The sequence below is a fragment of the Notolabrus celidotus genome, chromosome 12 (assembly GCF_009762535.1).
Source record: "Notolabrus celidotus isolate fNotCel1 chromosome 12, fNotCel1.pri, whole genome shotgun sequence".
Lineage (NCBI taxonomy): Eukaryota > Metazoa > Chordata > Actinopteri > Labriformes > Labridae > Notolabrus > Notolabrus celidotus.
Window position 1 is genome coordinate 19,669,838 of NC_048283.1, and position 13,618 is coordinate 19,683,455.

At 41.9% G+C, this 13,618-nt stretch overlaps 1 protein-coding gene across 2 annotated transcripts in view; it reads right to left on the reverse strand.

Moving 5' to 3' along the window:
* The window catches only part of ptprub (protein tyrosine phosphatase receptor type Ub), a 198,377-nt gene that overhangs the window by 44,898 nt on the left and 139,861 nt on the right, over positions 1-13,618 (reverse strand). For both annotated transcript variants that reach the window (XM_034697921.1, XM_034697922.1), the window contains exons 8-12: positions 12,585-12,902; positions 10,154-10,263; positions 6,598-6,799; positions 4,854-4,956; positions 4,490-4,763 (exon numbers count right to left, since the gene is read on the reverse strand). In XM_034697921.1, the coding sequence (XP_034553812.1) occupies positions 4,490-4,763; positions 4,854-4,956; positions 6,598-6,799; positions 10,154-10,263; positions 12,585-12,902 (1,007 nt within the window). The remainder of the gene's footprint in view (positions 1-4,489; positions 4,764-4,853; positions 4,957-6,597; positions 6,800-10,153; positions 10,264-12,584; positions 12,903-13,618) is intronic.

Sequence of the window (13,618 nt, forward strand, 5' to 3'; positions counted from 1 at the left end):
CCTTGATACACGATGACGTAACATTTAGAAATAGAGTAGTCTCCTCTGACTGCTGTTTCTATTAAATATTGCGATTTCTAAACATGAGTGAGCTGCATGCCTCTAAAAAGCATCATTTGGTTTTGAACAGATCCACGGACAACCCGTAGGAGTCAAAGCAGATTAAAAGGACAAACTGCCTCTAAGACAGGAGTCCTGTTGATGACACAATATCTGAAATCAGAAAGCTGTGGTGAAGAGTTTGAGGAGAAGGTTAGAGATTCTTGCTGGAGGAAAAATATGAGAGTTGAAAGCAAGCGCGCATAATTAAGAGGAGGGTTTCAGACCAGTGCACCGCTATGAAAAGGAATTAATTTTATTCAAATTTCGGCTGATGACATCTCAGTGTTATGAAAAGGACCTTTGTCAAACAGGACTAATGAGATCCAGGACTGTAATCCAATTCCATCCTGCCACCTCTTGGAGGAGATGCATTATCAAATTAAGATTTACAGATGCTAATTCAGGCATTATGGGATAATTATGCAAATTAGCCTGTTCGGAAATGAGCAAAAAGTGCTTTCCTCAAACTCCATTTAAATTGGTTTTGCTAAAATTGAAAATCCATTTCAAGCTGACAGACACTTTAACAAGGTCTTAACCCAATAGTTTGATCTGAAAACACAGAGCCAGACTGAAGACAAACATGTTGTCTGTCAGACAGACTGTCATTTCATTTCCATAAACCAACCGCACAGACTCAGAGAATGACAGAGCGTGTGTTTACCTTCTGCATAAGGTATTAAATTCTTTCAGCCATGGTTTTTGTTGAACTCCCTCTACGACAAAGCTGAAATTATGGATGCAAAGCACTTTGTCTTAGTTTGACATATGTGATGTATGCCTTTTTTTTAGCATCTCTGTTGCTAACATTTGATAAGGAGAGCTTAACACTAAGTGAGTGTCTTTGATTTTAAAATTAACTGGTCATGTGTCATCATTATTACAAAACTCCCTTAAAATCACAAATTTAAACCTGGAGTTTCACTAACAGGATCTCATTGATAAAGTTAGGAGGATTCACTCTCTGAGGACCCTGAAAATTAAGAACAATAATAATTCCATGACTACTACAGCAGTGAGCAAGATTTCTCAGTTGTTGAAATTCGACTTAACCCTGCCCTTCATGTCTATAAGTGCTCATTGTTTAGCCTGGGTTTGTTGGTGCTCCTACTTTGATAGAGTTTATTTGAATTGCTTCTTGTTATCTCTTTATTTTAAAGAACAATCAATACTCACCTAGTTTTAATTTTATGCTATGTTCCTTTCCACTTCATGTGTTTTCCTGAAATGCTGTCTGCTGACTTTGAGATGACTCAGTTCTAGAAAATACTTTCAATCACATAAAAAGCTGATTCATCTAAACAAGTCTCCATTATATAAAATCATCCCATCCAGTCAACCATTACAAGCTTTGGTAAATTATTACCCAGTACTTGTACATCCATTTACTGTAGATATTAAGAAAAACAGCCTCTTGTGATTGATAAAATTCCCTCTGTAAAATGTACGTGTTATTTGTTGTGTGCTCGCTCAGCAGAAGAGTTGATTGGCACGCTTACTATCTTGCGACTCACATCACACGTCTGGCTGCGCTATGACAGTCAAGCCAGAGGGGCTGCTGCTTCCTGGAAGCGCTAAATAGAAAACATAAACATGCAACAAGAGGCTTCCACAACACACACTCAAGGTTCTAAAGTGTGTCTGTGTGAAGTTGGGAAATATAGGAGAAGATGTAACAAATGATGCTATTGCTAGCAAAGATGCAGTGCATATCTGGGCTATTTCAAGTACCTCTTTAGATGAATCAATCAAAACAATTAGAGAGGCTTGACAGGCACTCTGCGGATAATTAGCATGGGTAAATGCCAAATATTAAGGGTGTCTTGTACTGTTTAAACTATTCCCATGGCTGCCACTGTATTCCCTCTACAAAAACAGTCAATACAAACACAAACAGACCACACAACAAACAATAATAATGCACTGAACAATTAAAAGATAAAATAGGTGAGTGGGAAATTTTGTTTATGTTTTAATGAGGTGTTCAGAGTGTGAACACTGTTCATAGTCAACTTTGTAACCCCATGTATAAGCAGAAACCCTTATCAGCATTCGTTCTAGGCGAATAAATATGTGACTGTTTTCTGATGTTTCTCTCTAAAGGGAGAACTGCTTTCAGTGCCAGCTACCCTTTTAGTACAAGAGCAGGTACTGTGTTTTGTCTTCTTCCAAAATGAGTCGGCATAAGGTAATTATGTTTCCCTCGTCTGTACACAGTCCAAGAAGCACTATACAAATGTCCCACAGTACATGCCTAAGCTGAATGTATTGATGCTTCTGTGCAAAAGCACATTTACAATGCTAAAATCCTCTTTTTGGCTTGCGTCTTTGTGACAGAGTGAGCTGTGTGCTAAAATGTGAAAAAAAAGGCCTGAGAGGCATAATTGCACATGGAGAAAGCAGGAAGAAAAAATGACAAAAAGAGAAGACAAAATATGCACCAAATACATTTTGAAAAACTTAACCCTTGTAGAGCATGAACGCTGCAGGAGCTGAACCCTAACATGTGCTTTGTGGTTTTAATAGACTCTCTCATTTACACTTAGATGTGACTGCTGTGAAAAGGCTGTAAAATGTGAAAAAAATGATTCTGTTATGTTAATAATAACATTAACAGAGGCATCAGTGCCACAATGTATTTTGTGTTGGTTTGTTAATGCTGAAATTACTGCTGTTATGTTCTTTATTTAATTTTTTAAGTACAATGAGCACTTTTGAGGCTACAGCCCTCATGTGTACGTACGTGTTGCCATAGCCATGCTGTGTCATGTCATCTGTGTCCTGCTGTTGTCTCTTTTTATGCCTATAAACTTGCCAGCCCTCAGCTGTGCAGACTTGATTGAATCCTGAGGAAAAAAATGACTTTTTGTGCGTGAAAACGGAAAACTCCCACCCTGACCACGATTCTAAACGGAGGAAGGTCTGATGTCAGAAACATTCATGCTAAAGCAAGCCAGTTGTTTAAGTTTGCTGCATTAACCTTGTTGTTCTTAAATTTGAAATCCATTTGTAGCTTCCAAAAGTAAGTTCCTGCCCTGACATCACATGTTCCTGTTCATTCAGGAGGCCCTACAGCACTAACACAGGACTGCCCAGACTTCAACAGTGACTGTGACTGTACTTCCAGGCAGAGGCAGTGGGGGTTTCAAAGACTGGGGGACCGTGCTGGCTGTGGGATTTGGCACTGTGCTCCGCTCATTGTAGGTCATGGGTGCTGGCCCCCTGCCAGGCAAAACAAAACCTAATCCCATCCGCCGGTAAAGCCAGGCCTCCCCTATCTAATCCCGTGCTTAGTAGCCTGGTTGTGTAGAGTGCTCACACTGCAGTCCCTCCGTGTGTTTCTCCATTGAGCTGGAAAAAGATGCTGCTGGTGGGGATAAACCACCTAGCTTTGTTCATGGGACTTTAAATGGCATGATCACAATGTAACCACCAACAGGACTCCTATAGTCAAACAGACCAGTGGCTCAGCTTGCAGGTATTTATTCTGAGTTGATGATCACAGAAGGCTGCGTTACCTACAGCAACACGTCTCAACTCTGTTGCCACAGTGTGCGGATATTAAAGCAGCAGCTTTCTACCTCTCATCATCTGCACCTGTGCCCAATTATCCCTAAGTAATTGCCTCACCCAGGTAGGAGCTCTTCCTGTAATGGAATTTGGAGAGGTAATGTGGTGTCCACTGGGTATGACTGGAGACCAGAGGGCTTTATGCGCTCGGTGAAACGGATGGAAATAAAACAGTGTAGAATGAAGTACTTCCCTTATAAGGTGATCAACATAGGTTTCAGAAAGTGTGAATACAAATGCAGACATGTGACGCAATCAACCTGATGACCTTGGACCACCACACTTGCTATTTCTCAGAGCTACTCAAGTATTTGGATGCAAGTGAAAAGATAAGGATAACAATAAAAGGACCATTGTATGACATTCCTGAAGCTACAGGACAAAGAAGAAAGACACAGGACAGAAGAGGAGAAAGTGTAAGACGAATGAAGTGAAGTACGTTATTGACTCTGAGTAATTCCAGCTAATCACGGCTTTGGTAGAAGTAAGTAAAGCATGCAACTAATTCCCTGCTTCAGACATGCTTTGTTTGCAAAGAATCAAAGCGGTTGGATATGTGCTACATAATTTCCAAGTTCTGCCAGCTCAATATGTTTTCATCAAACAAGCCCTCAACCCACACAAATATGCTTTCAAGGGTTGTGAGCCCAGACAATGCCAACTGTCCTACAGCGTCAACCACAGCATTAGTAAATACAGATACTAATTAACAGCACTCATCACTGGCTCAGAATTATTCCGAGCGCTAATGTCTACATTAGCCAGTGAAGTGTTGCCAGATCTACTGCACCGCTGGTGGGAATTTAAAATCACTCACCCCTCTGAAGTTACTCATCGCTTGGAAGTAGACAAGGTAGCTTTTGCGAGGGTCCAGGGGGCTGTTCCAGTAGCCGTTGTAAGTGTGATTGTCACCCACAGTGAAGGGACTTGCCTCGGGGAGGCTGCTGGGCGGCAGCTCGGCTGTGTAGTAGTGCGGGGTGCCTCGAGCTTGCGCCTCACCATGAGACATGGGCAGCGGGAAACACTCCTGAAGCCCCAGCTCCCTCTTCACTTTCTTCCCCGTCTCCTCTTCAACCACGACCTGGTATGTGCTGAACAGGGGGATGGGGGGTTCACCTTTAATAACCATTGCTTGCTAGAAAAATAAAGTCTAATATGTGGATTGGGGAGGATTCGCTCACCTGACAGGTGCCCCTCTGCCTTGGGCGGGGCGCAGCAAGACAGTAATGGTGCTCTCTGTTTCACTCAGTGGGGATGGCATGTCTCCATAATCAAAGGTGGGAGCTAAAAACACACACTTTCTTGTCAGTCATATTGAAGACACACTCAAACACACATACCGATGCACACATTTCTATCTCATTGGAGCACTATGGGCTATATCTTTGTGTGCTATATACTGTAAATAACACTATTATTACCATGGTTTCTTGTCTAATTTTAATTTAGGCTACTTCGATGTAGTCTGCCCCTTGCTACCTCCCCACAAACATGCTCATCCTCTCAGTATTCCATAAACTACTGGACCCTTTCTCTGCATTAATGACTGACAGTGCTAGTGCGACAAATACCCTTATTCTTCACGTTCAAAACACTGTTTTAAATTTCCCCTGTAGTTTTGTTGGATACGAGTCCAAAAGTCATGAATGTGAGGCTAAATTAAGTGGGCTTCTCATTTGTAAGGATTTGGCTGGAGTCATTCCCTCCTGGTGAGGACGTGCTGGCACATTTTTCTTTAATATTAGTAGTGGTAAGTTGTTAATTAGTGATGTGAGACGGAGCAAACTGTTCAGGTGAAATTGTCAATAATCAAATCAAAATGGGTTTGTGAATACTGTACCTTAACAGAAAGATGCTTACATCATTAAGGAAACACCCTGTGTGCATTTGTTGACATAAAGGTCTGTTGTGGTTTGTAGAACTAAAAAAAGGTTTGATGCTTTGCTGCCAGACAGACTTTCTTTGAGGATTGGTTGTGTATCAGCTGCAGCAGTGCACACGCCTCGGAGTATGTGTATGCATGCAAATGAGGAAATGTGTGCAGTTGGATAGTCTGTGGTGGGTATTGCTCGGAGATGCTGACAGTAGTAGCTGTTGAAGGTGTTCAGTGTTTGCTAGCTGTCAGAGCAGATTTGAGAGACGCTCAGTGTAAGTGAATGTTCTGCACCGTGGGCCAGTGGAGGAGGTTGAGGATGATCTAGGAAGACTTTTGGACTCTATCTGCGGTCTGGCTTTGTGCCAATGCTCTTCCTGACGCACAGCCAGTAAGCAGTGATTGTGCACTAAATCTATAATTAAACAAATCTGGCCTCCCTGTAAAGAGATAGGGGGCAGAAGGAGTGAGGGAGAGTAAATGAGTGAGTGGGACAGGGTGGGAGTGGAGCTGCTGTGGGTTCCTAAGAGGGGTAATCCCATCCCTTTACAGGCGCAAATGCATCATTAAAGGAAAATAGAAACACAAAGGCTGGATATCTATCGCCAGTAATAAGCTCTGAGACTCTCTGAGGTGACATTCTGGTCCCAAGGATGTACTGCATCTTTCTTAAAACACAAAACCTGGCAGTGTCCCCTCTGTGGTGTTTCTCTGCTTCCTGCGACTTAATTTATGTCTCTAGGACTGTAAGATGACAGTGTGTCAGGAGTTTGGAGAGGCAACAGAAAATAGCTGCTACGCTGGGGGAGCAGTAGTTTTGCCTTGGAGAGATGGAGGAGGAAGATGCTGAGGTCAAAAGAGAGAAAAGTTGGATCCTAATTATAGCACTCAGTGGGTGAAGTCTGGTGGTGTACCTGTTTGTGATAGGCACTGATGGCACAGAGAGCAGCTCCTACACCAAGACGCTGTCTGTCTCTGTATCTCTTTGACAATTTTAGCTTTCACACTCCCTCTTAAGCACCAGCTGCTCGTTCAGTGAGTGGTGCTAATACCTGAAATGTTGGTGGTGATTTCCGTGAGGGCTGTCTGACCGAAGCCTTTAGCTGTACGAGCTCTAACAGAGATTAGGTATGTTGTCCCAGGGTGGAGGTTGGAGAACATGTGGTAAGTCTCGTTCTTCAGCTTGGACACAGTTCTCCTCGGTCCTGGGACGTTGATGCCTGGATCTGATGACTCAATGCTCTGGTAGCTGATCTGTTATGGGGAGAGAAAACAGAACAAGATGGTCTCAGAGTAACAGAGGATAAACCAGAGTCACCTTTGCACTAATTGCATGATTCATTATTGTGGCGACTACTAGATTTTGAGTGACTCATTTGGGAGTTTCATGCTGATGAGAGGAGGAGGTCATTAACTTGCAGCACAAATGGCTCTGTCATAACCAGTAATTCTTATGTTTCATTGATAGAAAAAACTTAGACAGAAATGAATTTGCCTCTCTAAATCAGTGTGCTATTTCCTCATGAGTGTTTAAGGTTTTAGATGAAAAGGACTTGATTGACATTGGCACTGTTAAGTCAAGGTGAGTTTTTCAAAAAGTACCCTGAGTTGTAAAAGAATTTCTGAGCCAGTAATGCATTATGAAAACCATGGACAGAAGACTACTCAGAGTAAAATTGAATTAAAGTGTTTAAATCAATATTGCTAAGTGTTTAAAAGTTCAATTAACGTTCATTAACACTCCAAAATTGCTGTGCATAAGTGTCCTTTAAAATGTGAAAGTAAGTTTTTACTGAGGAGGTGATTTGCCTTGCCAGCACTGCACTCTCATGAGGATTTCCACTTATACTCTTTGGAATAGTAGAGAGCTAAATGAGATGACCTTACTGCAATCAGACAAGGGTGAGCACATTAGGATATACATTAGAGCTGCAAGAGATCCACTCCATTGAAGGATTGAACACACACTCGCAAGCTTTGACAAAAAATGCACACACCACACACACAGAAGATGCCACTCAAGCCAAAGCAAAGGCTTGGCTGATTATCATAAGAAGGGCTTAATGCGTGCTCATGCCTCCTTAGTGTGAAGATAGAATTATGGGCCATCCTGTTAACTAAACGCAGAAGGACCTCTGTGTTTCCTCCACAAAGACAGACATAAAAGATGTCCAACAGAGCACAGAGCTGTGAGGAGGGCTTGCAGGACAGCATGGCGGCTGATGGGCTCAGGCAGAGTGGTCAACGGTTTAATCTGAGAGAAATGAAGGGGATTTCTTCAGCTCTGTATACAGCTTTCTCCCTCAGCCGAAGGAGATCAACACACCACAGAGAAAAAAAAATCCTGTGCAGCTTTCACTTTATATGTCAAACCACAAATCCTATTTAATAATATCCTTGAGAGGACACTGCAAGAGAGGCCATGGAAAGACGCCTCAAAGATAGGTAGGCCTGCTGATCGTTTACCACAGGCTGTGAGCATACCGTACACTCAAAGTCATTATCCTGTTAATAGTGAAGCCGACAGCACTGCAGTTGGTGGGCTATCCATTAATGACACAGGTCTCTATTTTAATGGCACAAACCGGCATTGCGTGAAAGGCCATGTGAATGAGGTCAGTGAGAGGGAACCAAGCATGTAGGCAAAGTTCACCATGCATAAAAAGGTTCAAAGTAAATATAAATTGGACTTAAGTGAACATATCTGTGTCATGCCAACCGCAGGAGCCTTTATCCTTCCCCTCGAGGAAAAATGCTCATGGAAGAGAGATGAGAGGATTTTACCGTTGGGCATGTAAATAACCGAACATACAGGCACATAACATTTCCTGGAAAATATAAAGGTTACTAAGAGATGCTTGGTATTGCCTTTGCATTGCCATAAATACAGAGCAATATAGGGCATGAAGGTTTGTGCTTTTTGAGTATTAAAATGAGGGACAAAGAGAGAGTACAGTACCCTATATTGTTTGCAGTTTGAAAACCAAGATACAGTAGCCAAACAATCTGATGACAAGGTCCACTTCGCACATTCAGCAAAAGGATTTGGCACAATTGTTATTTGAAGATGTTCAAACTTGAACGCTCTGTGTACTTCATGAGTTTCACAATAATAGCGCCTTCAATGTTGGGTTTTTCCTTTGATTTCATTTTAGTTGAAAAGGAAATTGACCTCCAAAAATTTCGGTGAACACTAAACCCAGTCCTTCATAATAGCTTAGCATCAGTAGCTAATAACAGCAGGTCTGTCTAGCTCTAGATTTCTCCACAAGCAGAGTTGATGGAAGATTCAGAGTGTGTAGCTTTTCAAAACTAAATCACAAGAGAAAGTTAAAAGAAAGGTTCAAAGTGAATTATTTATCTGCTCTCGCCAAAGCTGCAAAGCTTAAGATAATATCTGGCTAGCTTACCTAGTTCTACTCTTAATTGCATGGGGAAAATCTACAAGACCGTGTTTTATTTGCTCTGGTAGATGCAGCTGGTCCACCTCAAGTCTAGACAGCTCTACATCTGACCTAATTCAGGTCAGGTCAACCACAACAGTCTATGTTATATGGGTGTTTCATTTGCAGTCAAAGTATCAATGTAAACAAAAAAGATGGCTGTCGAAGTTATAGAATTTTTTTGCGACCACATAAGTACCATGAACTTAATGGTAGTTCACATTACATACAAATGATAAGTGTTGGCCTGTATATCATGTCAAAAGCATGCCTTGAACTAGAAAGCTATGAGTTGTTTGAACTGACTTCCTTGCCTGTAAGCCTTCACTCTGTGTTGCATGTTTTGTGGCTCTGAATAGCATACTGTACACCAACTATGGATGCCAATTGTAAGATCAACAGAGCACAGTGGTTTCAGGGTTTAAAATTACAAAACGGTCTAGGCTTTTAAAGAAAAAGAGTAGCATTAGCTTAACACACTGTCTGGTGTTTCTTAACTGAGAATTAGCCTTATCTTAAGCTAGCTTAAGCTAAAGTTAGCCCAAACTCACATTAGCCTAAACTAACATTAGCTAAAACAAACATTAGCAGCTGTCTGTTGGCGCTGGATTGAAGGATGATGACACACTAGTAACAGATGAAGTTTGTAAGTAATACGGATTCAAGTCTTTTCTCTTTGGCTGTTACTATATCCCACATAGCAAAACTGGTCTGATAGGTCTGGGCCAGATCTGGCGTCAAGCCGGCACTGCTGGCTGACTGCTGGCATGGCAAGTGGTATGTCAACCGGATTTGGACCAGGTCTGGCAATGATGGTATTGTATATATGATGGTACGTCACATCAGGCCCGATTGTGGCTTGGTTTATGTGGCCCAGATCTGTCCATGCCTTATCTTGGCCGATTAAGGTTGAGCTTGTGATTAAGCTGGCCCATGTGTGGGCTGTTTCTTGCAAACTATATCTGGGCCACTTAAGGGCCGTCCTTCTTTGCGGTATGTTGGACGAGTCTAAGTGCATTGTGGGCCAGAACCGGGCCAGACCAATTTTGCTATGTGGGATGATGAGAAAAAAGCAAAACTTTGAATACTTTACTAATCAAATAGGCTTTGACAGAACTTTTGACATGACAAAGATATTTGGTGTTCAGTGTCTTTATGAACTTACCTCATATTGGGTTATGAGGCCATTCGGCTCAACAGGCTCCTCCCACTTCAGAAAGATCATGTCATCCAGCGGGGTGAAGGTGAGCGACTCTGGTGCAATGCCTCCGGGGACTATTAGAAATAGTCAGAACAAACATTTGTCAGGAAAATGTAAGTGTTAATCCAACAGTGAGCCTCTGCTGTCGGCATCACAGCCGGGAATGTCACAGCAGCTCAGAACAATGCAGCACACGAGACAGCCAGAGAGCAACAGAGAGAGAACATCAGATAAGGACACAGTTCATTTATGAACTCCGTCTCTTATGTAACCACAACATAGACAAGAGAAAGAGACACTATGAAGAATATTAAAATTTGATATCAATCTTCAGGGAAACTTGGAAAATATTGATGAATTTGTCAGACTCTTGCTAGTAAACTTGTTTTTTGAGTGGCAGTGAAAGGACTGTGAATGCCTGAGCGTTCAATATTAGAGTGTGTTAACAGATTTTTGGGCCATTCGGTTGCAGCCCCACTCCCTATGGTCTGTGTGAGCGCTGTACAGAGAAAGACTGTTATGTGAGATTCAGGCCTGAGGCTAAAGCAAGCCAGCCAAACCGCTGAGTCAACTGTTATGTTTTTAATCGAGTTAGTATCGAGGACAGAGCTGCTTATTAAGGCTTTTGGAAGAAGTACTGATAGTTGACGTGTACCGTGTATCTACAGACACGTTTATCTTCAGTAGAAAACTCTAACTTGCTCAAACTCTCCTTTTTTTTCTCTCTCTCCGTATATATATCAATTTCTGAAAAATCTTGTTTGTTTTGATTTTTTTCACGGCAGAATTGATTTCTCCCACAGGCTGCATACAGACGATGTGCTACAGCACAAAGAAATAGTTGGAGATAAGACATAAGCACAAAATCCTATCTTGGGGTTGCCAGAGTCTTAGATATAATGTTTTTCTTTTATGTTAGTTTCTTCTGAAAATGAAAAGGATCTTTTGTAATGCTGATTCAGCCTCTGTCAGATGGTCACCCTCTCTTTTTACTGTGTTTGAGGAAAACAAGGCAGCTGGAAGAAGTGTTAGAAGTGTAAATGTGTTAAAATATTTGTGAAAAAGCAAACTTTCACTAAACTTGTTGGCACATGAATTTGTACAACTACAACCACTTAATGTGGACTTCATTTGTATGACACTTAAAAAGCTTTTAAAAAAAAAACATAACAGGACCAGCCAAATGCAATACCAACACTTTGGTTATAGGCCATCGGTCTGAAGAGTCACCTTTCTGACTTTTACTTTAAAAGCCGACTAGTTCAGGTAACCTCGTATCTTTGGGATATCATACTATTCTAAAATCACTGTGAAAGTAATCAGTGTAATCACAATTCAGGATGTGAACATTAGAATTCTGGTGCTGAAAATAAAATTCATTTAAACTTTTGTATCAACTAGGGCGTGTATCCTGACATCCTTTCAGCACACTGACATACTGTATTTCACGTCTGGTATTGTTGCTGAAATAAATTCAAATCTTTACAATGGAATGGTCTTTTTTCCCCAAAACCTAGATGGTTTATTATCCACCTAGACTGCTCAGGTCCTCTGGGACAAGTGCAATTTCTGTCCCCAGAGTCAGAACCAAATACAGAGAAGCAGCGTTCAGTTTTCATGCTCCAAATATCTGGAACAAACTCCCGGAAAAATATCACGTCTGCTGAAACTTTCTGAAGTTCTTTTATATCCAGGTTGAAGGTTCACCTGTTTACAGCTGCCTTTCATTAGATTATTTTAACAAACTATACATATATTTCAAAACTTCAATTTTTTCAACCTTCCGTGTTTTCTGTTTTCATTTCATCTTATTTTAAGTAGCTGTTTTTAAACTGTTAAATGTTGTCTTTTCATGATTTTTAAATATCTTCTTTCAGTGTGTTTTTTCTGACCTTTGTGATGATTCATTCAAGGACTTGTGTGAAGCACCTTGAATTCTCTTGGTTCTGAAACTTGCCAGACTTGCCTTTCCCCAAAAGAAGATAAAATGCAAACTAAAGTGTAAAGATTATCAGTTTATTTGGTACACCTTGCAGGTAATAACAACGTTTAAATAATCACTTGTAAAAGTTGAAAATGTTTTAAAGAGATGTAAATTAACTATGTGATCATTTCATAGGTCAAAGTGTGTTTTGCTTTTAATCTCAAGTGAGGAACTTTTGATATGCAATGATTTTGACGCTCCCTGTAGTCAAAGTGGTTTGTTTGTCTTATCATGTTTGTTGAGTTTGTCCAGTGCATGTGATTGCTATATCCATAACACTAAACTGTTCATTAAGTACACTGGAGTTCAGATGGCACTTCCTCTCAAAATGTTTACCACACTGTCACAATTTAACTTTTCTCGTCCTCTGGCTTCATACTATCTATTTCCGTGACCCCTCAGGAGACTTACTGTCCTCCTCAGTCTGGAAGGTGACCTCTCTGCCCTCCTTCTTCCCCTCCGGGTTGGCCAGTGACAGACGGACATGGATGCCGTGGTAGGGTGGCAGATCACGCAGCGTGAAGCGTGAGGCGTTGTGTTCCACTGCCAGGCACTCCCGCACCGTGGTGTTGTGGCCTCCACCGCCTCCCGCTGTGGTGTAGCGGTAGCATAGGGACACTGAGTAGGTATGGCAGCGTGTCAGGTTGAACGCCAGATTCTCCCACTGCAGGGACAACTGCCTGGGCTGGATGTCTGTCGCTGTGAGGCCCCGCAACGCTCGCATTGGCTCTGGTAGACAGAAGAAAGATCGGGAGAGAAACGAAAAGAGAATATTGCGTGTTGAAAAAAGGCAGGGATCCAGTGACAAGAACAAGTAAAGTCATTTAAAAAGTCCCGAAGCCTTTATTATAAAATATTAGATTTTTGACAAAGAAAACAGCAGAAGACAGTGTGTCCCAGGACTACCCTTGAGTTTCTTTTTTACTTATTCCCCTCCTACACATCCGCCATTTTGCCCCATCGCAACATGGAGGTCAACATTCTGCTGCCAGCATATCCCACCCACATCCCCCATAGCAGAGTAGGAACTCTTGCCAATTGCGCTAATTAATGGGACAGGCTGCTGGTTGCTGTCTCACTCCCACCAGTTCAAGCCTCTGTGTCACAGAGAAAATCGACTATCCAGCAGTTCTACTCCTTCACCCTCAGGTTTGATCCACACACACACTCTCACAAGTAAAAAATTCAGTGCCGCACAAGGGCACTCACTTCCGCCGGACACTTTTACTGCTGGGTCACCGCGATGGCCTGTCGCATATTTTTAGAAGGCACCGAGTTAATTCTGGTCACTGCCGGGGTTAACCCTGACTTTCACTGACTCAAACCAAAGAACAACAGCTCTGTCTGTGATATCCAAATGTAATGGCTTTGCTGAAAGACACAGAGAGGCTCTATATGCAGAAACACAGAGCAGCCAGTGTTAGGGAGAACGTCCGAAAACTGCA